Raw genomic sequence first — 27,361 nt, 5'->3', positions numbered from 1 at the left:
CTGGAGCCCATCTCCCTGACATGCTGTCTATGTCATAATAGAAAAAATAATAATTCCAGTAGCACCTTAGAGACCAACTAAGTTTGTTCTTGGTATAAGCTTTCGTGTGCATGCACACTTCTTCATGATAATAATAGACAAAGAAAAGACTTGTCCTATTGTTGGTGTGTTTCTGCATGGAGCAGGCAACTGAGAGGAGGAAAAATAATAATTTAGCAGCATAATAGCTATATAAACACTTTTATCACCTTGGCGGAGGTCATATCCACATTTTGAAAAGCTCACTTTATCCAGTTTTTATCCTTAGGAATCAATTCAGGCACATGAACAGAATAAAGCAATAGACCCTTCCAAGAAGCATAATACACAGCAATAGTTTACTTGATCCGACTATGTCTCTGTATTCACATTTTCTTTTTCCCCCTGCTCACTTTGGCTGCATGGAAAGATAGAGTGACCTGTAACTGAAATTTCCATAATGAAAATATGTGTTCTGAGTCATCACTATTGAATTCTTTGGCGATTCATTCTTTTAATCCCCTCCAAGCAACATGAAGCTGATTTCAGGTCTCCAGAGGCAAAGCTTTAACTCTGATGACTAATGCATAGATCTGTGGAGAATATTGTAGAGGTCATCCTATTTCCCCCTACACACTCTTGCTCTTCAGTTTTACAGTGTGAGCAAACTCTCCTTTTTGCCTGAGAAACTGTGAATCAAAATGAGAATGAAGCTGTGCCTATTTCTGATTTTGATACAGAGACGGTATAATCAGTGCGAGAATTCCATTTGTGCACTAGGTATTCAGTGCTTTTCTAGCTTGCGGTTGCCAGCTAGCCTCCTTCAAGGCTTTTTCTGCACTGCTCATCGTGAAAATATCTGGAATTAACGCTATAAAGAATCATGCTTATCCAAAATATTATTATTGTTATTATATCTTAACCAGTGAGCGGAACAGTAAGATGACTCCCTAAAGTTATTTAAATGCATCTCAAATGTGGAAAAAATGTTGGCATGGGGAAACATTTAACACACAAACATATTTATATAAAACCATCATACAATTAGGAAACAATTTCCTAATTTCCTTTTTCCTTTTTCTTTTGGCTAGTTGTTCAGAAAATTTTATCTCCAACAGTTACTGTGAACATTCCCCTTATAACTGTTCATGTCTGTGTTTATGTGCTTTAAATAGAGCTAGGAAGGTGCAAAATTTACACCCACTATCCACAGAAACATTTCCCTTTTTTAGCCAGGGTATTATTTATTTCATCTTTCATTTCTGCTGAAGCAAAAATACTTATGTCATTTTATTTACTTATGCCTATCCTGCCCTTTCAGGGCAGTGTTATAGTTGACAGATAAAAATAGCTTTTACATGTAAATTACTCAACGGACTAAAGGCTCTTAAAATTTTGATTCGTACTTTCTAATTTGGTTGGCTGCTAGACAGGCTGTAATACTCCACCTTGAAAAAAGTTCAAGACCAACTTTGTTCCTTTCATTTGGACTGTAGATACTAGATTAAAGAAGATAGGCACTTCAGGTATGTCATAGCAGGTACGTTCAGAACACTGTTCTAATTACATCCTCCACAACCAACACTCAAGACCTCACCTGTCAGATAAAATATATTATTATATGCAGCATATAAAATGCTTCGATTGCATCTGGCTGAACTCCATGCTTCTTAATTTTTACCAAGCAGTAAAAATAAGACAAACACCTGTTAAGAAACTTATTTTTAGGTCATGATTGCAGATAGAAATATGCCTGGTTATGGAAATAACTTGTCAGTTTGTTTCATTACATCTATACCTATGGTGTGATTTGAAGCTTCAGAATATATATTCTTCCATAGAAGAAACCTTAGTTGTCTTCGACCTTTTCTTTCTACAGGCCGCACTGTGACCTTCATTACCGTGTTTTTCCTACTCATATTTTCCTAACATGAGCAATATGGAATTAAGTTTTAAATTCTTACTTTTAAAAATGTTATGATGTGACTCAGTATTTTTAAAAGCTTGAAAGAAATCCCTGCAGAGGCTGCTGTAATGTAACTTCCATAGCAGCTATAGGCAGATATAGTAGCCACATTCACATGTAACACTAAACCCTGGCTTGTCTTAATGTCTGAACCTGTCCCAGCTAACTAAACAAAGTTATTTTGGTTGATGTAAAACCATGGTTTATCATTGGTTTGTGAGTCTTTTCAATGGCGGCACCCTGACTGTTGAACACATTCCCCCTGAAATTTGCCTGGCATATTGATTGCTGTCCTTCAGATACCATTGGGTAAATAATGCATGTGGTTTGATGGCCTTGTTCCTTCTATATTTTTATTAATTTTGGTTTTATTTACTCCCTGTAGATTTATGAATTCAATATAGATTTTTAGCTCACACTTCACAACAGCAAAATATACAATTGTAAAATAAATAAAAACAGTTACAAGCATAAACAAAAGAATTTAAAACAATTTTGGATATATAAAAACAATTAGAAATCAAGATGGCTTGATTCATGCCATTGCCTATTAACGTTGTTGTTATATTGCATCATCAGAGTGCATGATGTTTTCCAGAGTACAAGAGGACAGAGTTTGAAATATCCCATAGAGATAGAATTTTTGTCAAGTGCTTGGAAAACCAGCAACTGTGAGAATAGCTGCTCTGTACATGCGTTCAGTTTACAGTAGGAGGTTGGAACAGGTTAATTGGTGATTTATCACTTATACTGAATAGGTTCTGTATTTCTGCAGATCACTGAAATATCACAATATTAATTTTTACAGATATATTTTTAGTCTGCTTTTAAGCACAAGTTTCACACAGCAGCTTGCAATTAATTTATCACATTGAGTAAATCAATACAGTTTTACAACCCAATAAAACCATATAAATTTTGTTTATATAGCACTAGTCATTAAAGCTAATCCTAGATTTTTTAAAAAATCCCCAATATAACATAGTCACACAAAAACCAGAGTAAAAAGGTGAGTCTTTAAAAGCTTGAATAAAAATATGAGAGTGAGTCTAAGTCCATATGAGGTCTGATTTCATAGTTGTGAGACCATCTCTGATAAGACACTGTTCTGCATTCTTGCCAACCTTTTAATTTAGTCTCGAGTCATCTGAGCTGTGTATCTTAAGGATGATCTTAAGATGCAGACAGGTTGATACAGGTGGAAGTGATCCTTAAACTAGCCTGATTCTAAACTGCTCAGGGTTGCGAATGCACTTACAAGCCCTTTGAAGAATGCATGTAAGCACACTGGCAGCCAGTTCAACTGGCACAACAATAGGTGTTATGTGCAGCAGTTGTTATTCACTAATAGAAGTAAGTGAAGCGCTGGAGCACTGGCAATAACATTCAGAGACAAATCAATACAAAATTAATCAGAGGCAAAGTAGACACTGCCTTTCCTTTGCATGCTGCCAGGTCAGGAGCAATGCCTGCTTTAAGGCTGAATTATTGGGAAAATAAAACAGCATCTTATCTTATTAAACCTCCTTGGATGGAAGGTAACTAGGGGGGTATAATATATACAGGTGAAACTCAAAAAATTAGAATATCGTGGAAAAGTCCATTTATGTAAGCAATTGTTTTCATTAGCTACTGGAGTTTAATATATGAGATAGACTCATGACAGGCAAAGCGAGATATGTCAAGCCTTTATTTGTTATAATTGTGATGATTATGGCATACAGCTGATGAAAACCCCACAGTTGAGATTGTTAATTTGGGGTTCTCATCAGCTGTATGCCATAATCATCACAACGATAACAAATAAAGGCTTGACATATCTCGCTTTGCATGTCATGAGTATCTCATATATTAGTTTCACCTTTTAAGTTGAATTACTGAAAGAAAAGAACCTTTCCACGATATTCTAATTTTTCGAGTTTCACCTGTATACAATAGTACCTGTATTTCCATCAGCCAAAACACAAATGGTGTTTTTTTTAACAAACAAACAAACAAACAAAAAGAAACAAACAAACTTTGTTGTCGTTCAGTCGTTCAGTCGTGTCCGACTCTTCATGACCCCATGGACCAGAGCACGCCAGGCACGCCTATCCTTCACTGCCTCTCGCAGTTTGGCCAAACTCATGTTAGTAGCTTCGAGAACACTGTCCAACCATCTCATCCTTTGTCGTCCCCTTCTCCTTGTGCCCTCCATCTTTCCCAACATCAGGGTCTTTTCCAGGGAGTCTTCTCTTCTCATGAGGTGGCCAAAGTACTGGAGCCTCAACTTCAGGATCTGTCCTTCTAGTGAGCACTCAGGGCTGATTTATTTGAGAATGGATAGGTTTGATCTTCTTGCAGTCCATGGGACTCTCAAGAGTCTCCTCCAGCACCATAATTCAAAAGCATCAATTCTTCGGCGGTCAGCCTTCTTTATGGTCCAGCTCTCACTTCCGTACATTACTACTGGGAAAACCATAGCTTTAACTATACGGACCTTTGTCGCCAAGGTGATGTCTTTGCTTTTTAAGATGCTGTCTAGGTTTGTCATTGCTTTTCTCCCAAGAAACTATGAGTCAGATTTAATAAGAATTTGAATTTGACCACCAACTTTTCAGATGGACCCCTGGTTGTTATAAGTGAAGCAGTTACGAAGGGATCATGAAAAGCACACTTGTTTTGCGATTTCTTTTAAACCATTTTGCAGTGCCCTTCTGTCTGGAAAGATTTCACTCTTCACCTAAAAGTCTCTGTTCAAATGATTAGGCGACACAGTTGGTCTATGCCTGTGTGGAGTCTGCAGCAAACAACACAATCTAGCCTTAATGATAACTGCAACTTTCTGAAAACAATACATTTAGATGGGAAAACACACACACACCCCTTTGGTTGCAGGGGGGAACCTTTTCTTCAGCCAGAGCTGACTGAAACTCTCAGGTGGGTGCTATTGCCATTCTAAGAGAACATGTTGAGTTCTGGTATCTCCTTTTCTAGAAAAATAGTGCTACTTTCAAGTATATATTACTATTAATTGAAATGAGTGGGGTAACCATGGGGGCATAGCTGTCAACCCTCCCTGCTGTTCCCCACTGCTATATACTTAGCTGTCAATCCTCCCTGCTGTTTCCCAATGCTATAATAAGGGAATTTCCCGCAAAAAGGGGAAAGGTTGACAGCTATGCATGGGGGTGGATAGGCATTGACAAAATGTCTGGATTTCGGGGCATGTTAATTGCGTGTGTTAGCTCTGTTTACATGTGAGGTATGTAATTTCTCGTATATCTGTTCCTAAATTGTCCACTGCCATCATTGGTTTTGCCAAAATACCGGTAGTCTGGTTTCTGTGAACACTGAAATAGAGTTCATTTTATGATTGGATATTTACATCTTTTATTCTGGTAAAATTCATGAGTAATCTCACCCCCCCCCCCCCCAGGTTATTTTATTGGATTTTTACTTTGTTTTAGAAACTTCAGATTTATTAAATTCTTCTTCTAGAGGGCTACATACTTTAACATATACTAGTTGAAATCTAATGTGTGTATACTTGTAGCAAATATGATTTTTAATTGCTTGGAAGCTGCTTAAGGTGGTTTGCACCAAAAGGTAACACAGAAATCCTGATATAAATGATAAACATTTAAGATTTAGGTGTATATTTTGTGCAGTTAATGGACCTTTGAGATAGTGGTGGGAAAATCACTCATTTTCTGCAGGGGTCTTTATTCAGCTCTTTTGCCAAACTTTTATAAAACCGATTTTCGATTATGAGCGAAGGTGGTTCTTGTGGGCTGTATGAGTCATTTTATTCTAAAATCACATTTCATAATATGGTTTCTAAGCAATGAAAGAATGAGAGGTCCACACTAATTTTAATAAAGCAGCTGCATTACAATCAAATATCAATAGATAATAATTAAATTAAATTAATGCCCCCCTTACAGTATAACATCTCCATTTCTAATCGAATATTGTGATGACGTTTAAGCCGATCTACTTCTGAGTGTGCATTAGAGAGTGACTATGTTAAGTTTTTCAAGTAGCTAGCTTGTGGGAGACTTTTTGCAAAAACGCAATACTTCCTTAGCAAAGCGGAGAAAATATGACTTGGACAAAACCACATGAGTACCTAGAAGAGGTTAGACATTTAAAACCAAGAGTTTCAACATCTCTGCCTAATTTATTTCTCTCCTCTGGGCTCTGCACCGTGTTCCACACTGGATTTCATTGGAGACCATATCCATAATACATGCATTTTAATCAAATCTATTTATCTGCTTCTAAGGTGGATGTCGGCCGTGTTCCAAATTGTATATGTTTGTGGGTGTGCATTTGCAATTTACAATTGTGTGTTTTAAAGCTCTGCATTTTAAAATTGCCTCCTGGTTCTTTACTTAGCTGGCAAATAATTTGACTGAGCGGGAGGGGAGGGCTAGATGGATTTGTTTGCATGAACATGTATGCACAGAGGAATAATAGCACCCTGGTTTAGTAGCCAACTGCAATTGAGTTTGTATGTCTTTCTGTATGGTTATTGATTATGATCTGTTCATATGTTGTTCTAGAAGTGCATGAACATTAAATAGGATCAACGGCCCTTCCAAATTTGTTTAGGAATAATTTTCTTTACAAAAAAAGCTAAATATCATCCTTAATAACTATGTTTACAACGCGGCTACGTCATTTTGGGCTTGTTTCAGTTCTGTTTGTGCTTTGTACCACTACTGCTTACTGATGCTTTTCTGATGTGATGAAAATGGTCGTGTGACCTGCAAGACATTGTTCCATAAAACTTCTCCAATAATAATTGTTGTTTTTTACCGCAGTATGGCTATCCAAGTTGACAAGTTCAACTTTGAGAGCTACCCGGACTCCCCTGGTGAAAGAGCACAATTTACAAACCCAAAGCAGCTGGAAGAAGAGAGACAGCAAGCAAAAGGTCTGGAGATCAACAGCAAGTTAGACATTCTTTGGAAAATCATATCCTTTCAGAAATACTATTTTTTTCCTCCTTAAGATACTCTTGTAGCAAGCCTGTGACCTATAATTCAAATGATTTCTGTAAAGAAGTTTGAAAGAGAACATGGTTTAAAAATTGATCATTAACATAATTATAGAATTCTTAAACTCAATTTTAACTCTTAACTTGTTTAGATTTTTCCAGCACATTCAGTAGGATGCCTTGCAATCCTTTGATTCAAGTGGGCACACTCCAGGGTCCATCTGTTTTCTTGAATAATGCAAGGTAAAGAACCTTGTGTGTTGTGGAATTGCCTCTGAGATGGTGCAGTGCTTGAGAATGTTGCTTGGGAGATGGATTATGGCACCACACTGGAGCCCAGCAGTAACTGAAACACAGAGTCCAAGGCTGCAGTGCCACCTGCCGAGAGACCAGTCAAGGTTCAGGTCTCCCAGCCTGGCAGACAGGATTCCTTGGAACAACCTCTCATGGCAGCAGGGCCTGTATGGCAAGAGTTGGGATCTTCCCGTGATCCTGAGGATCTAAATTCCCCCCGCAATAACTCATTGGTCCAGTAGTAAAGGTGGCATGTAGGAGGAGAGACCATCTTCAGGCCAGAAACCTCTCCATGCAAGGGTGGGGCCTGGGAAAGGCGACCTAGAGACTTTAAAGGGGTCAGTTGGGCCTTTGTTGGAGCAATTTGTGGACTCAGAGCTGTCTGTGGTGCCGCCTTGTTGGCCTGCCCTGTGGGCTTCTCTGCAGGACCAGAACAGGGCAGATTAAACCAACTCCTGACCACAATTCAGCTGGAAGGTATGAAGAGAGGAAGCTGTTAGCAATAGCTTTCAGCGTTTTAATTGATTCCTGTAGGAGCCCTTCTCCAAAAGTGCTGGAGGCAGCTGTCAGTCAGAGCAAATTTGAACAGGACCACAGCGGCCCATTGATTTAAAGCAGCACTTTTCTGTATTTCCACTACATAAAACATTTTCTGTGGTCTTCCCTAAATTTCAGCTTGTACCATTGAAGGCATCTCCCTGAAACTTTTTTTTTTTAAAGGAGCACATTATCTATCTTTATCTTGATACAGTTGGTATCAAGGCCCAAAGATGGATCATATTGCTTCTTCACTTAAACCCAACTCCAAATATGCTGGCTATACTTGTCAATGAGAAAGGGAAGCCTTTAGTTCTAAGGAGGAGAATCAAAGGTCCAGGTCCCTCTGTCGAGCCTTCAGGACTCTCCCCTGGATGCACTCTTCAATGGCCTGCTATGCCCTCTGCTTGAATGATTTTGCCTTGCTGGAATGTGTTGTTGAATAATGCCTCTTGCCTGTGTGGGTGTATAGATATAAATAAGCGCACACACCTGTTCATGCATAGAAACCTCTGACCTGTGTGTGGCTGGAATATAGCACACTGGACAAATGAAATGAAATGAGTATGCTGCTTCTGATCGCAAGGGAATTGAACCCCTGGCTGAAAAAGGTTCCCCATCCCTATTGCTTATCACGTGCATCTGCCCAGCTTGTTGCTGTGCGGTGGTGTAAACGTGAAGGTGCATATGTGCTCCTCTTGCATAGGAATAAGTCTTTAGGATTTAAAATACAGATTGATACATTGTTTATTAAACAGCATCATATACAGTGGTACCTTGGTTTACAACCACAGTCCGTTCCGGAGGTCCGTTTGTAAACCAAAACAGGTTGTAACCCAAGGCGCACTTTCGCCAATGGGGCCGCCAAAAAATGTTTGTTGGTAATAAAAAAAAGGGTTGTAATCCAAAAAAAGTTAGCAAACCGGGACGCACACTTCTGAGTTTGACGTGTTTGTAATCCAAAACGTATGCAAACCAGAAGGTATACCACTGTAGTGATTTTTATAGTTTATATTACGGATCCAGTCTTGCCGGGGGGGGGGGTGTTCCCTTCCCCCTCTGTTTCCTAATGAGCACTTGCTAATAGCATCTGCTGTTGTCTGCACACCGGAATTTTGTTGTTGATATTCAGTACTTGAACAGATGGCATACCACTTTGAGATTGGCTAATATTTGTGAGTCTGTGCATTTTATTAATATTTTCTAAATATTTAGTGGGTTATTCAAAAGAAGTGCTATTTTGGAGAGCCGCTTGGCAGCATTTGAGGAGCAGTTTTGGCAAGCCGGTTGGTTCCTAGGTGCTTAGAAATGGGAAGCAGCACCGCTAGCTGTTTTGAGCACGTCCTTGGGGGGGATCCTGCCATCTTCCATTCTTGTGGACATGACCAAGCCAGTGTAGATGTTGCTGAGACAGGAGTGCAAACATGCTGGGAATGTGGGCTTTGATTGCAATTCTGCTCTGCCATGTGATACCCAAAATCCTCCTGATGCAGCACATGTGGAAGGCGTCAAGGTGTCACTCCTGGCAGTTCTAAGTTGCCCATGACTCACTTCCATAAATAACTAGCAGTCTCTCCCATTGACACTGAGCTGGACAAGTGTATTGGCAAGGCAGCTATGGCAATGGATTATCTCTCCCCAAGCAATTGGGCTTGGGGGGGGGGGGGAACTCCAGTGCTTTTCTCATGACTAATTGCTGGGGGGTGGGAGTGAGAGTGAGAGATGTTTGTGTGTTGGAGGGAGAGAGAGAGAGAGAATGAATGAATGAATGAATGCACGTATGAATGAATGAATGAATGAATATGTGTAGTGGAGCATGAATGAGTTTCTGCTATATGTGAGAATGGATGTGCATGGATGTGTATGACTGGACGTATGAGAGACTGCTCCACTGCTTTTTTGCACTGGCCTTGCTCCCACCTCTTGCATGCGGCTACTGGAAGGTTAGCCACAAAGGAATGCGGGCCTTGGGCAGAAAAAGATTCTCCATCCCAAGTGTAAATGTTTTAGTTCACTAAAAGAGAATGTGAATGCCAAAGGCAAGATGGACACAATGTACATACCTTCATATGGCGATACTAGAAGCCCTTGAGCCAAGTTGGATGAACGAGACAGTTTTAAGTGGGCTTTCTTTTGACATCTCCATAAGCAAATTTTGTTAATACTGGAGAGAGAATGTTCTCCCTAGGGGGGTTCACCTTGTGCTTTCATTATACACCTTTAGGCACCAGGCGAAAACGTTCCTCCTCAAACAGGCCTTTGGCTGATTGACGCCCGGTACACTTTTAAATGTTTCATCGGTGGGTAGGCTTCTTAGTTTGTTTTTGCTCTTTTTGCATTATGTATTTTGTGTTTTTATCTTGTATTTTTATACTGTGAACTGTCCTGAGATCTACAGATGAAGGGTTGTATAGAAATTTGATTGGTTAAAATAATAATGTGGAGGAACACACAACAAATGTGTTTGGAACGATAAAAATGCAATAATAATCAGTATGCAGAAAGTTCAGAATGCAAATGAGAGGAAATATTTATGGTAAGATGTATTCATTAATCAATTTAAGCAGTTTTCCATTAGTATAATTTCTATTTATGAATATGTGCTAATTCATTTATGCTTGAAGTAACACTGGGATGCATTCATTCACTTGTGCCTTTTCACATAGGAAGTGACAAGTGGGACAGAAAGAAACATCTTCATAGCAAAATGCCCGAGGTCAAACTGCATTGCAGAATGAAAGCAATTAAGGGCTGTAAGGCTCAGTGCAGGGGCAGTGGTGGGAAGAATCTGTACCCACCTGTCTAAGCAGGAGGATATTTTAATAATGCAATATCTCAAAGTAAAAGTTGTCTTGTTGGTATAGTATCTTGGAAACAAGTTTGTTTCTCTTTGCATCCAACTTTATTCTAAAAATATGCTATCAACTTTCTTCAGTGACCTTAAAGGTGAGCATTAAGTAAATGTAGTTGAGAGTTTGCACATTTTACTTCTCAGTGTTCATTATAGATAGAATCTACCTGTCGGTACATCTGGATGTATTGGGGATGGGGTGGGGAATGGACCTTCAGATCTTAAGGCTCTACATATAACCAGGAGATAAAACTATTTTGTTTACAGTTAGTGGTAAGAGTGGTCGAAACAAAATAAAAAAAATTCCTTCCAGTAGCACCTTAGAGACCAACTAAGTTTGTCATTGGTATGAGCTTTCATGTGCATGCACACTTCTTCAAATACCTTGCACATGAAAGCTCATACCAATGACAAACTTAGTTGGTCTCTAAGGTGCTACTGGAAGGATTTTTATTTATTATTTTGTTTCGACTACAGCAGACCAACACGGCTACCTACCTGTAACTGGTAACAGTGGTGTTACCTGCAAAAGCAGAAATAATTTTAGTGGAAATAGGTTGTCTAGAATAGAAACCTTCATGGGGGAAGGACTTACTGAAGAACTAGAGCATTTATTGAATACAGAAGGTTCATTCCTTGGCATGCCCTGTTAAAAAACCCATATTTGATGTTTGGTTTTTTGTGTTTTTTTGCTGTCTCTGCCATCTTTTTGCTGCCTGTTATAGACCTTCCTCTTTCAACAAGGCTTTTAATTTGAGATCTTCCCTAGTCTGCATCTGTATGGGGATTTTAAAGATGCTTTTATTGTTTTATCAATTGTTGTTTGCCACTTTGTTGGGAAGAAGGTTGGGGTATAGATTAACTAAATAGATAAGCATGGGGGAGCAAGGCTCCTATAATGCTCTCCTGAACACTTGGACACTTGCTGCCTGTTGGAATACATAGTGCTTGAAGGTTAGATAGGCCAATGACTTGCCTTATTGTGTATTATATATCATCTATACCTGTGATATCTGTGCCACTTGACTCAAAAAACAAATATTGATCCTGTCTTTCCTGTTCAGGACTGACATTTCTCTTTGCTCTTCTTTCTTTCCAATAACAACCTAAAATTATTCAGAGAAATTGCAGCCTTAAATGTTGTATTCATGTATGTTTTCCTTTTATGAGCTGCATCTGTCTCCTGTGCTCCTTAACTATCATTTACCCCTCTTTGAAACGTGAAGGAGAAGCAAGCATAGAAGGGGTTCTCAATCAACTGGTCCTAGAGCACTTGCAATTGGCTCCTCTCCAGTGGGGTGAGTAATGCTGGGAAACATTGATAATTATATACATTTGCTTTATGTTGTAGTGCTTCTTACAGATGTCAGCTCTGCACAGTCATTGGGTAACCTCTCGAAATGTCGAACAGTGCACAGTGCAGCTCTCAGCTTCCATTTTCTATCATTTGCTAAAAATCAGTGGAGCAGTGTGAAGTAGTATGAGGAATTTCCCCTTGATTTCGTTTACTTGGTTGTAGAAAATCATTCATTATCCTCAAAACTAATTGCTATTGTTGGGTTATAACTCTGCTGTCCACTCCAGTGTGGTAGAGATTTGCTCTTACAAAAATGCTCTTGTTTTTGTGTGTGAAATGTGTTATGAAAACTTCCCGCGGGGGCAAGTTGAGAGACTGACCCCAAGGCGGACGAAGTTTCTGTGCCCTCTGGCTTCTGGAGTCCAGGGGCACAATTGTAATATGCGGTTGTTCCCAGCTTGAAAACAACACACATACAAGCCATTTGGCTAAGATCTACTTTATTGTAGATAAAGAGCAGAGTATGCCTCTGCGCAGCAGCTCATTATTTCAGAGCTGTGTTTTAAAGCATCTTGCACCTCCTGATGCAAAACAGAAAGTAAGGAGTACAATAGTAAAATACAATGACATCACATGTGAGTGGGCTACTATGGCCAGTGTGTTTCTCACAGAGTGAAATATGACTCTTAGTCAAGTCAAGTGACCTTGCTGCTTCAGCGTCTTCGCAGCTCGGCTTGTACTGATATCACAACATCCTCCCCCGATATTAGACAATGTAAGAGCGGCAAAAGTTAAGGCATTATTAACAGAAGTAAACAAACAGTTATCATATACACAGTATGAATCTGTTGTCTTTGTTCCATCCTTGGAACTCTCTGAGACTGGTTCTACCAGTTGGAGCCTTTGATATCCAACTCTCCAGGGGACCAGAGCACTTGCTCTGTTTGTGTTGGTAGGAACAGTGTTGAACTTTGCAACCTGTTGCTGTGGCCTTTTCACATCTGTGAAATGAGCCTGAGTGTCTCTGTTTTGAGTGCAAACTACAGCTACATTTGCAACAGCTGAGATTGCAAACTCTTTGGAGTAACGTTTGGGCGCCTGACCCTTTGTTACTCTCTCAGATCTACGCACAAGATGTAGATCCTCTTTGCTGAGTTTCTCCTGAACAGGACTTTTTGGAGAAACTTTACCAATTGTAAACAGTGGCTCTAAAGATCCTAGCACATCATCTTCATCTGATGATGATGGCCTGGACATAGCATGAGTCCGTCTTTCGATGACAGTTTCACCTGTGTCGGAACTAGCCGTGGTTGAGCTTGCACTGCTACTGCTGGTGTCAGTGTCCTCATATGTTTTGACATCAATGGGAAAGCTTTGGAGAACCTGTGTCTCCGGCTTTACAGTAGGTTCTACCTCCTGAGTAAGAATTACTGTGTTAGAGGAAGGCAATAGAATTCTGTATTGATCTTTCTCATAGCCCATAAAAATGCCTTGGATGGTTGCACCTTCAAGTGATTCCACCCACATCTGAGAACCAAAAACCTTAAGATGCTTAACAGAAGGCTTTCTGTTAAACAGTATCTCATAAGGTGAGCATTCCATTCCTTTTGGAATACTCCTGACCCAAGCATAAGTGAAGGCAGATAGGCTTTCAGCCCAATTCTGTTCAGACAGCTTTGCACTTAGCAATTGCGCCTGCATACCCTCACGTAGTATTGTGTTAATTTTAACACACAAATCTTTGTCCCATGATGATTGGCTGACAGCAACTTTGTGCCGAATGCAATGTTGACTTAGGAACTCTTGGAACTCCTGTGAATCAAACACTGGTAATTGATTAGTATACAAACATTCAATTTTGCCATCATGCATGAAATCTATCTTAGCACAAAATTCAGTGAACTTGGCCAAGACTTGCTGCGGACTTTTCATTGTGTAAATCCAAGAGAATTTAGAGAAATGATCAGACAGCAATAAATAACAGGTTGCTCCGCCTCTAGATTGTGGCAAAAGTCCTATTACATCAGCAGAAACCTGCTGGAAACATCGTGTGACCTTTTCTCTGCGTGGCTGTTTGGTAGTCTCCTTGGACTTAGCAGCACCTGCAAAATAAGAGTCAACAACTTCATAACAACAGTCAGTAGAATCAAAAGACAGTAAAAATAGTCCATCTTTGTTCTTCTGAGCTGTAAGGATAACTTCTCCATCCTTATAAATTGTGCACAGTCCTTTGCGCAGTCTGAGCTCGCATCCCTTCTCGGTAAGCTGCGATGCACTTAGCAGATTGTAGGCAATTTCTGGGACATATAGCACGTTGCTAATAGATAGCTGGAGACTCTGAAGATAAACAGTTCCAACTCCAGTTGATTTCAGGTGTGTTCCACTCACCTGCGACATGGTGGATTCTTGCTTCTCAAAAGTCTTAAGCAAACGTTTGTTTGCGGTCATGTGGTGCGAACAAGCTGAGTCTATAACCCACGCTAAGTCAGTATGCTGCTCCTGCACGCCTTGTGTAAGCAATGCCACTGTGCGCCCTTTGTAGACTTTGGCTTGCGCCTTGCCTGTAGATCCACCTGCTTGTTGGTTAGATCCTTTCTTGGGCTTTCTGCAGGTCTGGAAACTGTGTCCTCTCATTCCACAGTTTGTGCAGCGTATGACTTTAAGAGCTTGCACATGCTCAGTTGGACCACTAGGTGGGGTTGAGGACGCTTCTGCTTCACTCCCCCTTCCATCAGCCTCATTTTGAGCAGCACAACGATCTTGCTCATTTAGCAAAGTTGAGAAGACTCTGGCAACGGTTAAGTTTTGAGCATCCAGGGCACCTAGCTGTGATGCAATAGCACTATAACCGGCATGGAGGCTATTCAAAACCATGACTGGTAATTTTCATCAGTAAGCATTGGACAAAGGGAGCTGCTGCTCTGCTTGCTATCCTTTGCCATAGTGGCGGAAAAGCAGGCTTTTCGCTCTCTGTCTTCAGAAAGCAATTTAAGCAAACAAACCTAGCCTTCTGAGGTTTATTGCCTCATAAATCAGTCCGGTACTACTCACAGTCAATTAACGCGTCTTCTCACAGTGGGAAACGGCCGTCTTCAGCACGAAAAAACTCCCCCGGAATGAAGCACGCAGTTTGAGGCTGCTTTCTTTGCCGGCAGATAAACATCAGGCAGAAGTCATCAGAGGTCCGGTGTCTTCGGAAACCATCCAACTGCTACCAATGTTATGAAAACTTCCCGCGGGGGCAAGTTGAGAGACTGACCCCAAGGCGGACGAAGTTTCTGTGCCCTCTGGCTTCTGGAGTCCAGGGGCACAATTGTAATATGCGGTTGTTCCCAGCTTGAAAACAACACACATACAAGCCATTTGGCTAAGATCTACTTTATTGTAGATAAAGAGCAGAGTATGCCTCTGCGCAGCAGCTCATTATTTCAGAGCTGTGTTTTAAAGCATCTTGCACCTCCTGATGCAAAACAGAAAGTAAGGAGTACAATAGTAAAATACAATGACATCATATGTGAGTGGGCTACTATGGCCAGTGTGTTTCTCACAGAGTGAAATATGACTCTTAGTCAAGTCAAGTGACCTTGCTGCTTCAGCGTCTTCGCAGCTCGGCTTGTACTGATATCACAACATAACTCTTGTTTGTGGATAGTAATTTGTGTGGGATATTTATTACTGATTTATGATCAAACCATGTTCTCAATTATTTGATTTGCAGTGGGGGGGGGGGGTTGGGGGGCATTTCTGTTCAGAGAGCAAACACATGAAGAATTATCTTTGTGAATTGAAAGAGGTTAACATTTACATTATGGTGTGTTTGAAACAGCTGTAAAAGCAAAACTGCAGCCAAACTAGATACAGTAGGAGACACATGTGGCTCTCCTATCTGTTTAGCTATCTATGAAAAGTAGTCTCCAGGTGTTGTGACCTTGCATCAGGAAATGTTGAGTAGGGCTGCTTTTCGTAATTTATTTGCATACAGGTGATGGCGGGAAGTGGGTGAGCTTTCACTGAAAAAATGCCATGTTGAAAATATTGCTGCACACTGCACCTGTCTTGTTAACATGCTTAAAACTCCGTGCCTACACAGCAATGCTTGTTTAGACCTAGGTTTCCCCTGGAACATGAAATGATCATATATATTGTTTGACACCACCCCGCTCTCTGAGCAGTGCAGGATTCCAGGCACTTATCTTGGAATGAGAAGCAACGGAGACTGTGGTGTCTTTATGCTATATGGTTTATTTATACACATATACAACCTGAGCCTATGATGGAGGGGCTCACAGCATTAGCATCCCATGTCTTGCTTCTCCCATAGTTACAGCCTTGGATTCAAGCAGAAATCAAGCATGGCTCTCACTCTCAGGCTTCTGCCTGCAGCCTGCTTCTAGCCCAACTCTCACGTACATAACACACTCTGGCTTTTGTGTTTCTCTTACACCCAACCTGTATTCACTCAGCAGTATTGCAGTCAACACAAACACACTCTTATCTGCAGGCAAATATCAGACAGGTCAAACAAACTTACAAGACATACACAATTCCTGGCTGGAAGAACAGACCAGACAGGGCTCAGGATGAAGTTATAACCATTAGTTATTTGTTCATGTACCAAAGATGCAGAACTGAATATGCGGTTTGTAAAAAAGATAATTGGCAAAATTCTGAAAGCGTGTGGAATTTAATAGGCTGCTCTGAAAGATAAGCAATATGAAAGTTCTGCCTCGTGGAAAACAAGGATACAATATTTTGGCTGACGTAGCAAAAGCGGTTTTGCAGAAGTTGAGAATAATAATAATGCTAGGTTTACGATTCCTGGAAAAAAATATGTGGCTTAGGGGCAGTTTTGAAAAATAGATAAGAGACTCAACCTTTGATAAAGACATTTTAACAACTCAGCAGCTGAGTGATAAGCACTTAGCAGTAAAAAACTAAGACATAAAAGATATTTCAACTGAACGGTGGCTTTATTATTTTTCCATCAAGCTCTTAAAAAAAAAAAAGCTACAGGTTGTTGGTGTTTGTTTTATGTTGTGTAACATGGCAGAACAGTTCCATAATTCTTTTCCTGTACTGGTCTTGATTTTTTAAAATAATGTTAATAATGTTCAATCCTGCGTACTAGTTTAGTCCGAACAATAGGAGCATTGGAAATTGCCTTAGAGCAACTCAGACTTTTGGTCCTTCTAATCTGGTACTGTCTACCCTGGCTCAGTGGTGGTTGTCCACTGCCACCCCAGCCCTATCGTGTAATGTCAGGATCTGAACCTGGGACCTGTGTGTGTAAAACACGAGCAGTATCGCTGAGCTACAGACCCTTCCCTAGAGATATTTGGCAGCATCCGTTGAGTAAATTTGGATTAGGTATATGAACCTTTTGCAGGGTGAGTGTTCGTAACCTTATACCAGAAGTCTCATTACTGTAAGCCATGGTTATAAACATTAGCACTGCAGGCATATAAACTGCTTTGAAATCCGTAATTATATTGAATCATAATTACGTGAGCCTCCTGCTTCTGTCCCCAAATATCTACTTATTGCTAGTTATAATTGCCAAATAGCAGGGTGAAATTGGCATTGCTGTGGGAATCACCCGTTGCAGCAAAGACTGTTGTGACATCAGAACCTTTCTTTTATTTATTTAAAAATATCACACTAGGGTTGTTTTTTATGGGCAGGCTTAAGGTGGATGGTACTTCCTCAGACCTTTTTTTTTGGGGGGGGAACCTTTGCTTTTAATGGTTTATAGCTCAAACATTTGCCAACCAGGTTGTTGTGAATTATTTGCTCCAATAAACAACCTTCCTGTTTCTCCTAATTGGGCAACATGAGTTGTTTCTGTTCGGGACTGTTCTCTCGGAGGAAAAACCTGCTTATTTTATGCACCATTTCAAATTCCACCCGTGGAAATTACTTCAGAACATCAGAAACATGATTATTTGAGCAGTTAATCTGTATAACTTTAATGACTGAGAATGCTAATAGAAATTGCTCTGTGTCTGCTGAGTGCATGTTGTTTTTTGAGGCTTTCTCTTGTTTCGCAAATGAAAGCCACAGAGCTGACATGAATTCAGAAGCTCTGGCATAGTCAAGGCAGGAGATATAGTACTTGTTTGGAATTCTTATAAATGTGTACCAACGCAAAAATCCTATGCCGTAATTCGGAACATTCATGCCGGTCGCTTTTTAAATCCACCCATCTGCCAAAGAGCTGAGGATAGCATGTGAGCCTCCCTTGCCTTCCTCACAACAACCTGATAAAGTATAAAAAAACCCTGAAACATACATGCCCCCCTTTTATGACAGTTTTATGTTTATGACGGTGGTGCATTGGTCACTTGGTAGCATGAGGCATCCCATGTCAGTCATAATCGGGACGAAGAACCATACTCTCATCCAGTGCTTTTTTTTCTTTAAAAAATGCTTAGGAGAACTCTCATTTTCTTACTCATATTGAAATACTGCCCTTCAATGAGGCCAAACTTAGATTCACAAAATGTTTAGGGGTCTGCGTACCCCCAGAAAAAAGCACTGCTCTCATCTGTGGTCAAGATCAGGGCTACACTATTACTCCAGGAAGAGTAGAGCAGAAATCTCTGCTTTAAAGGCAAAAGGGCCTTCCTAAATCTACCCCCCCACCCGGCTTATTTCTACATTTGTGTCTCACTCAAAGGAAACTTGCAAAGTGGATTGCACAGTTCCTTTGATTTGGTAGTACTCATAAGTCTTGGCACAGACGGTAGACATTACTTAAGTATGAAAAATGGAGTGGAACGACGCGGGGCAAAGGATGAAAATAAGACAATTCAGAAGTATGATTAAGTTTACTTGTGAGAAATTGCTTGCATTTTCTAGCCGCCACAGTATATTGTTCTAGCAGAGAAAGTTCACTCAGAGAGGAACACAAGATTCAAAGAACAGAAATGACAAGAAAGAATGCAATATGTTTACAACCTTGTGACACAGATCAGTCAGAAATGCAAGTTCTAACAAGACGGTTAAACTATAAGTGATGGAAGTTTCAGAAGGTGACAGAAGGATGGTGTTTCTGTGGAGAACTTTCTTAAGAAATATCCTTATTTCTTTTGAAGTGGATGAAAACTGGCATGGATATGGATCAATCTACACTAGAGCTATTATCACCAGTCTTTTCTGATTCCAGAACAAACCTTCTAATCTCAACATGGAACCCAACACTCATTTTTACCACATGGAACTTTTTTTTTTTTTTACTCTCCTCCTCTCTTTACCCTTATTTCTGTTTAGAATAAGAAAATATTGAGATATGTCACATGAGCCAACTTAGACTGAGCCATAACCTGTTGGTGGCCTAGTGATTTGGATTTTGTGGACTGTCCTGACAACATGAATGTGTGCGTAGGCTTGGGGGTAGGAGTTGATCTGTGAAGAGCAAATCAACCCACCAAAATATATACAGAGGCCCAAGTAGCATATAATAAGCTAGTATGCAAGGAGATATTTTGAACTTTTCATATCACAATTTTTGTTGTTAACTGCCCTGCCGTCCCTGGAAAAGACCCTGATGCTGGGAAAGATGGAGGGCACAAGGAGAAGGGGACGACAGAAGACGAGATGGTTGGACGGTGTTCTCGAGGCTACCAACATGATTCTGACCAAACTGAGGGAGGTAGTGAAGGACAGGCGTGCCTGGTGTGCTCTGGTCCATGGGGTCACGAAGAGTCGGACACGACTGAACGACTGAACAACAACAAGGGTGGTATACAAATATAACAACAAAGACCCTCACTCTTTTCTTAAATAAGTTCTGCGTTATATCAGGCGAGCCAGTTTACCCACCTCCCCGCCCCGAAAGCAACCTCAGGTGTAAGAACTACTGCACATTCATCCAGTGCTTTACCAGCTGCACTGGCTCCTGATGGAGTACAGGGTCAGGTTTAAGGTGCTGGTTTTGACCTTTAAAGCCCCTTATATGGGATTTGGCATATAAATTTTCCCTTGGCTTTTTTGCTGGCCCATGTAGGACCAGCATGGATAGCTGGCTCGGGTGAATATCTGATATTTCCTCCCTTTATGGTCTTGATTTATGGGTTACTACTGAAACGAGGCTTCATTTTAAGCTGTATTTTAAGCCGTATTTTAATTAACTGGTTTTTTTTTCCTATTACGTTTTATTGTAATTCATATTTGGTGTTAGCCACCCTGAGCCTGGCCCTGGCCGGGGAGGGCGGGGTATAAATGAAAAATCATTATCATCATCATCATTAGTAGTAGTAGTAGTAGTAGTAGTAGTAGCAAGGGGGGTGAGATGTCCTTGCACACACTGAAATGCTCTCTCTGAATCACAGCCAAAATCTTGGTTGTTTCAGTTTTAACTGATCTTAAGTAAGTATCTCCATCTGAGATACCACACACCAATTGTTTACATTCATTCTCCAACAGTAGAATCACTTATTCTGGTACTAATGCTAAAGCCCATGGGGAGTCCGCAGAATAACTTGGAATAGATGAAAATATAGCTGTCATTTGACATATCAAATCTTTTCCCTGAAGTATCTCTCCCCCCCACAGTATTCTGCAAACAGTTCCCCTCCTGTACAATGGCCTTATCAAAGTTCAGTGGAGGTTTGTAAGGTTTTTTTTTAAGGGCAGGAATGCATGGCCCAGATATGCTTCGGGAGGTAGAAAGACTTTGCAGTTTATAACCAGATAAAAGGGACACCTTTTTACACTTGGGGATTCAGTTTAATTTTAGCATTGTAGAACTGGCGTGGATCCTTGAAAAGGTTGACAGTACCTGGGAGTGGATTCTGCAGCCCTATAGTTAGCATTTGGAATGTGTTAAACAGAAAGGGAAAAGAAAAAAAGAAATTTGCTTCCTTTGTGCTCTATATACTGTCAAGCAGTTCTTTGCACAATAAATCTAAATCTAGTGGATGCTAAAACCAGTATTCGAGTTAGAGGCTTGGTGTTAGTTACTAATGGCCTATGCTGTTGGCTGCTTATGTTTTAATGTGATTTCATTGGCATCTAAGTGCTTCTATTTATAGCAAGAGCACAATACTCTCCACTGCATTCTCTAGCATGAAGAGCTAATGTCTTGTGGTGGCAAGGATATTTTTAGCTGTGACATTTGGAACCGAAGGGGAAAGTTCAGGTATTCTGATGAGGACATGTTCTGCTACTTCTACTGCTTTCACCTATCTCATTCTCCAACAATAACACCAGTTATCGTAATACTAAAGAATACTACCCATGAAGCAAATGTGAAGCAGATGGTCATTTTAGCTTCTTTCATTGCGCATTCTCCTTCTCCTTGAGTGTCAATTTTCTTCTCTGTCAGATTCCATACGGTGATGTATGCATCTAAGTGAGTTTGATGAAGCCTGTTGTAGAAGTTAGCTTTGTATTTTCTTTACTCCCCTAAAAATACCCTGTATAGCTTGGAAGCGGTCGATAATTTTTAATTTACGTTGTTCTCTGACATCCACTATGCTATCGCATTTTGATAGCTATCACATTGCCACATAATAAAGGAAATATTATTGTATGCTTTGCTCAGCAAAGATTCGATGAGAGGCTGTGGACTAATTATATATTATAGAAAAGCATGGAAGACCAGACTCCATGGAAGTAAACACAGTTTTTGAAAAACAACGTAATTGCATTGTAGTTTTCCTGATGGGAAATTAAGTGCATATAAGCATGTCAGAAAGCTGTTGGTCAAGAAGAGGGTATAAGAAAAAGTGTACTTAGATTCTGAACTTGGATGCTTCGCTCCATTTGTTTAACAAATTAGGCAGTTACTTAGCTTTATCTAATGTTAGCTGGTTAGAAAGGGTCTACTTGCTAAGAAAGCAAGAATCCCATGTTTACCAAGGTACCACATAATAGCACAAATGTGGTGATAACCTTTTAGGACCAACGGAAAGCCACAAAATAGTGAACTAGCTTTGGAGTTTTTCAGAACTCTTTCCATAGGCTAGAAGTTTTACAGAAAAAAGGGGAGAGAAAATAAAAATACTGAGTCAACCCTAATAAAGATATTGTGTTAGTGCTACTCACTGTTACATGGAAGCCCATCTTTGCCCACTTCCTATGAGTCCTCTCTGGATGGTTAAAATAAATATTACCAGTATTGATCACATCCCACCTCAACCCCAATCCAGCCTGAGGAAGCATTCAGTGGAAATGTAAAAGTTTTGTAAAAACTGCTTTGTAGCTATCCTAATGTGGGACGCGGGTGGCGCTGTGGGTTAAACCACAGAGCCTAGGGCTTGCTGATCAGAAGGTTGGTGGTTCGAATCCCCGCGATGGGGTGAGCTCCCATTGCTCAATCCCTGCTCCTGCCCACCTAGCAGTTCGAAAACACGTCAAAGTGCAAGTAGATAAATAGGTACTGCTCCAGCGGGAAGGTAAACGGCGTTTCTTTGTGCTGCTCTCGTTCGCCAGAAGCGGCTTAGTCATGCTGGACACATGACCCAGAAGCTGTACACTGGCTCCCTCGGCCAGTGACGCGAGATGAGCACCGCAACCCCAGAGTTGGACACAACTGGACCTAATGGTCAGGGGTCCCTTTACCTTTAGTTTACCTAGCTATCCTAATGAATGCATTGTTTTACTGTTTCTGTTTGCACTTTTTCAAGTGAACCAACATAGCTGTCTGTTTAGAAGAATAATATATTTACCTTAAATTTCTACAGCTGAAATGCTGTTCTGCTTGATGGAAATTTTTTCAACTGTGACTATTCTTGTTACCTTTCCCAAGTTCCTATTGGATTCAAAGAGCATGTAATAAAGTGAATTACCTCACTGAATTTTATGAATTATATAATGATGGCTAGTGAAAAGATTTCAGCATGTATCCAACAGTTATCGGAAAACAGCATTGTACAAACCAAGGAACAAGCAGCACAAAACTATGGCATAACCTTAACTATTTCTCTCCCCCACCCCCAATCAATCAAGACTGAATTTATTTCCCACTTCTTGTCGGTTCATAGTCTCAGCATTCTCATGTCAAAATTAAGAGCCTCCGTAGATCTGATGTTGATGCGAACAGGGGTGTTTCTGAGAAATGTGAAATTTGTTTGTTGCTCTTCAGACCAGTCCTTTCCTTCTGCACAGAGTTTAATGCAATGAAATGTTTAGATGAATTGAAACCACCATATCTTTCCAAATCAAGACATTTCTTGCACCCAAGTGAGCTGTGTGACAGTGCCATGGACACAGGATATACTGTACTCTTAAGCTTCATGCTTGTGAGAACGTTTAATGCAGGGGTGGAGAACCTGTGGCTCTTTAGTGTTATGGAACTACATCTCCCACCAATCATGTCTATTGGCCATGCTGGCTGGTGCTGATGGGAGTTGGAGTCCAACAATATCTAATGGCAAGTTGTCCATTAATTTTCTAATGTCAGTATGTTTAATGATAGAAAATGTAAACTGTGACTTTAAAGCCCTTACTCAGGAGCACTTTAAAGGGCACAGGATTAGGGCAAAGATGTGTCCAATGTAAAAAAAAAAGGGGGGGAGTGTTGCAAACTAAGCAGCTGATGTATTTTCACCTGCAGATTTGGCCTTTTGATAACTGATAGCTATCAGGTTTGCTTTAATTCTGCCTTGTGAAATGATAGAATCCTTTCCCCCCAGCACCTTGATATGATCTGATCTCTGGAAACTTCACTACAAACCTGTGATATTGCTTTATTGTTAGGTTGTAACTGGTGGGTGCTTGAAGCTAGCATACCTGTTCAGACACGCTATGAACCAATCTAGGTCACCTATAAACCTACAAACCTACGTTTAGGTTTATACGTTTGTAAGCCTCCTTGAACATGGCTTGAATTATGTAAAGCCAGCATACAAATAAAATTATGTATTTATGTATGGCCTGTGGGAATTCTGTAGCAAGTACTTTAATTCTTTGGTTTATCTTGGATACTGTTTTCCATGTAATTTAAAAATAATACCATAGTAGTGTAATTATGTTACATTGATTTAGATTTGTAACCACGCGAAGGGATTTTTAAAGCTTTTAGAGTCTAGCCACTTTTCTCACATTTCAGGATGGTTTAGAATACTGAAACTAGAACAAAATTATTATTATTTATTTTAAAAAAACAAAAACCTAGAATTGTCATCTGCTCAGGTGAACTCAATAAATAGGTATGATATTGCCAGGAAAGTTTGAAGCAGGAAGAAGAAATCTAGAGAACCAAACTGTACTCTTCTCTGTGCTAATTCGTCTCCCACGAGTTGTATGTCAGTTCCCTCCTTAGAATTGGGAGGGTGAAACTCCAAGAGCTTAATTCTTCAAAGTAAAATCAAGGTTAGCTTGACAAAAAATAGTCATGGATTGAGGAAGTTGTAATTGTGGAAGAAATCCTGTCAGCCGCAGTTACTAGAAAACACCAGAAGGGGAACAGGGATTGTGACTTAGAAAAAAAGCTATCAAAAGTGAACTCAAAGGATGAGAATGCCTTATATATTGTATAAAAACCTTGCATAAAGTTGACAGAAGGTACTGTTTCATAGTTAATTTTGCTATTCATGCACCCGATAGGCTGGTGGAGAAAGGAGATAGAAAAATCACATTTTCATTGTGAAGCTGTCTGCCTCTTAGCATCTCTAATAAAAAGTAAAATATCCAATAATGGCTCAGAAGAGCTTTATTGCACAGCCAGAGCTCCTGCAATGGAGGCCTATTGCAAATTGATTGTGCCACTTGGATGTAGGAAGTTAGAGCCTTATTTCCCTGTAAATGCAGACGGTTTGCTCAGTGGTTGAAACACAGTTCCTTGGGGCTATTGTAAATGTCTGTGTATGTATTTCATTTTTGTCTTTTACAGGTGTTCTCAACATAAAATAAAGTTAACCCCTGCAGACTTTCAGGAAAGGTATTAGTGTAGTCTTAGATCAGTAACAACACAAGAGACTGATTTTTGCCATCTTCCACTCTATCAACCTGGGAGAGGGGGACTTTGATCAGCCTCTTTAGAGTTCAAACCTCGTGAAAGAGAGAGGCCCGTTCCAGCACCGTTTGGGCTGCAAAAAAGATTGGTTTATTTGGTTGTGTGAGGGCAGCAATGATGAATCCTGCATTCTTTTTATATTGTAAAAACTGCAAAGATTTCATTTCTTGGTATGCGCCAAATGTTCAGTAACACATTTTTCTGGTGCTTTCAGAAAGGGGCTTTCAGAGATACACAAACTCTCACTGATAGACCTTCCATCCAAAACCTTACCTTTTTTCCTCCACTCCTTTGTCAAAGTCAGAGAGATAAGTCAGAGGGGAGATATGATCACTGGTGGAGGAACGGGAGTGCGGAGGGAGTGGACTGCCCCAGCACCACTATTCTGGCAGGGTGCCATTGCGGCGCCCCCCTGGGTGCACACCGGGCACCATGCCCCCACAGACGACGCGCCACATCCCTGGGGGGGGGGGTGTTAGGATTGTCCTACTCATGTGTAGGACCTTGGCAGGGGTGTTAGGATTGTCCTACTCACGTGTAGGACCTTGGCAGAGACGCATGCCCGACTGGCATGTTCTCTCCCTCCTGGTTGGTCGTTCAGGAGCTTCAAAAGCTTTCTCCAGCCCGAACTTCACAGTGACTGATTCCAAAAGGCATTAGCACGCTTAGGACCCTGCAGAGTATTTGCAGTTTGCGTAACAGAACTCAGTAGCACAGCATTTTGGCTAATCTACTTTATTTACATATAACACACTCGGAGCATTCTGACTTAGCTCCTCCTCTTTCTCATCAGACAGCAAAGAGAAAGAAACAAAGGTAGTCAGAAGGTAGTCTTGTGTTCCATGATGTTCCTTCATATACTTACACAAGCATGAATGTTTGTGTGCATGTGTTTTTATTTAAGTATTTTATTTGACAAATTTAAATACCATTTCCCCCCGGAAACATTGTCCTTGGAGTGATATAAATGGATCTAAAGATGTCTCCTTTTAGACGAGAAACGTGCACTCTCTGTTACAGTTAGTGGTGATAAATTATTTGTAGTGCTTCAATGTAATCTACTTCAGTAATGAAGCAGTGCTCTAATTTAGAAAGAGGATGATCTTAGTAGATGAATGAAAGCAGGCTCGTAAAAAGCGGTTTGGTTTCACATGAATGGAAAGGAAAGGGGGGGGGAGATTACAGTGCATATTATTTCTTTAAGAAGTATAAAGCAGAAGAAATGGATGGGAGACAAATGGGAGGACAGACATGGAAAAGATCCAAATTTGTATACAATTTGTGTCACTGACAATGAACGGAAGGTACACAGATAGTGCTAATTTTAGCACAGCAAGAGCACCTTGTCAGGAAGCTGGCAGTGAAAACATGTTGTGTATGGTCTCAGGTTTACCTGCTAATTAGAAGCCCTAAACCAAGTTAAAGAAATATTTGCATGGCAAGACCCCGAGCCCCCCCCCCCCTTTGTGAATAATGAAACACACGGACATCAGTATCAAGGCCATAACATTATTGGCTATGGAATTTGAGTGGTATTGGCTTAAGCATTGGAATTGAACCGACTGTGTCTGACTCCTGCCCGCCATGCAGGTAGTCTAGTAAGGGTCAACCACCAGTAGCGGGAGCCCTGTTGATGTACACATCAACTAGAGCTCCCCCAGGGTTCCTGATGGGGTCGTGGCATGGCCCTTGCCCATACCCGGGCTTTGGACGAGATCCACACATCCGGAGAGGGAGTTGAAAAGGAGAGGATTTGGAGAGACAGGTTTCAGGTTTTGAGATAGGTAGGGAGATAGGGAGTGAGAGGAGTTGGTTCTGGGTAAAAAACAGTCACTCTGATGAATATATCAAAAGCTACAGAAAAGAGTCTCTGAGCTTAGGGTGAAGGACAGTGTGTGGTGTCCTGTGAGAGTGTTGTAAGCCAAAAATAGCTTATCTCCCGAGTTTATGCCAATAAAACTGAGAAACGTGAGGAGTTAGGAGTCCAATGTTGTTTATAGTAAAGCAATAGGTTACAGTTGGATCGTTCCTCAAAACTGCAACCCCGCCTGGTGGTCCAGGCAGTGGTATTTATAACATTTCAAACAAACAAAATAGAAAATTCTTTCCAGTAGCACCTTAGAGACCAACTGAGTTTGTTCTTGGTATGAGCTTTCATGTGCATGCACACTTCTTCAGATACATGAAAGCTCATACCAAGAACAAACTCAGTTGGTCTCTAAGGTGCTACTGGAAAGAATTTTCTATTTTGTTTCGACTATGGCAGACCAACACGGCTACCCACCTGTAACTATTTCAAACAAAGCATTTCAGTTTTCGCCAATCATATACAACATTACCTCATTTCATGTTTAATGCACATGCGCAATAAGCACTGGCAATTTCTGCTGATTACCGTATTTTTCAGTCCATAGGGTGCACCTATTTTTTAAAGGGGGAAAACCAGGGAATTTTTT

General features: G+C 40.6%; 1 protein-coding gene across 3 annotated transcripts in view; it reads left to right on the top strand.

The window, feature by feature from the left end:
- TRAPPC9 (trafficking protein particle complex 9) overlaps positions 1-27,361 on the top strand; it is a 250,915-nt gene that overhangs the window by 87,251 nt on the left and 136,303 nt on the right. For all 3 annotated transcript variants that reach the window (XM_033155899.1, XM_033155897.1, XM_033155898.1), the window contains 2 exons: positions 6,793-6,946; positions 11,858-11,948. In XM_033155899.1, the coding sequence (XP_033011790.1) occupies positions 6,793-6,946; positions 11,858-11,948 (245 nt within the window). The remainder of the gene's footprint in view (positions 1-6,792; positions 6,947-11,857; positions 11,949-27,361) is intronic.

Source organism: Lacerta agilis, chromosome 7, assembly GCF_009819535.1.
Source record: "Lacerta agilis isolate rLacAgi1 chromosome 7, rLacAgi1.pri, whole genome shotgun sequence".
NCBI classification, from domain to species: Eukaryota; Metazoa; Chordata; class Lepidosauria; order Squamata; family Lacertidae; genus Lacerta; species Lacerta agilis.
The sequence above is the reverse complement of the archived record's forward strand: the minus strand, read 5'-3'. Positions and strand labels throughout refer to the sequence as shown.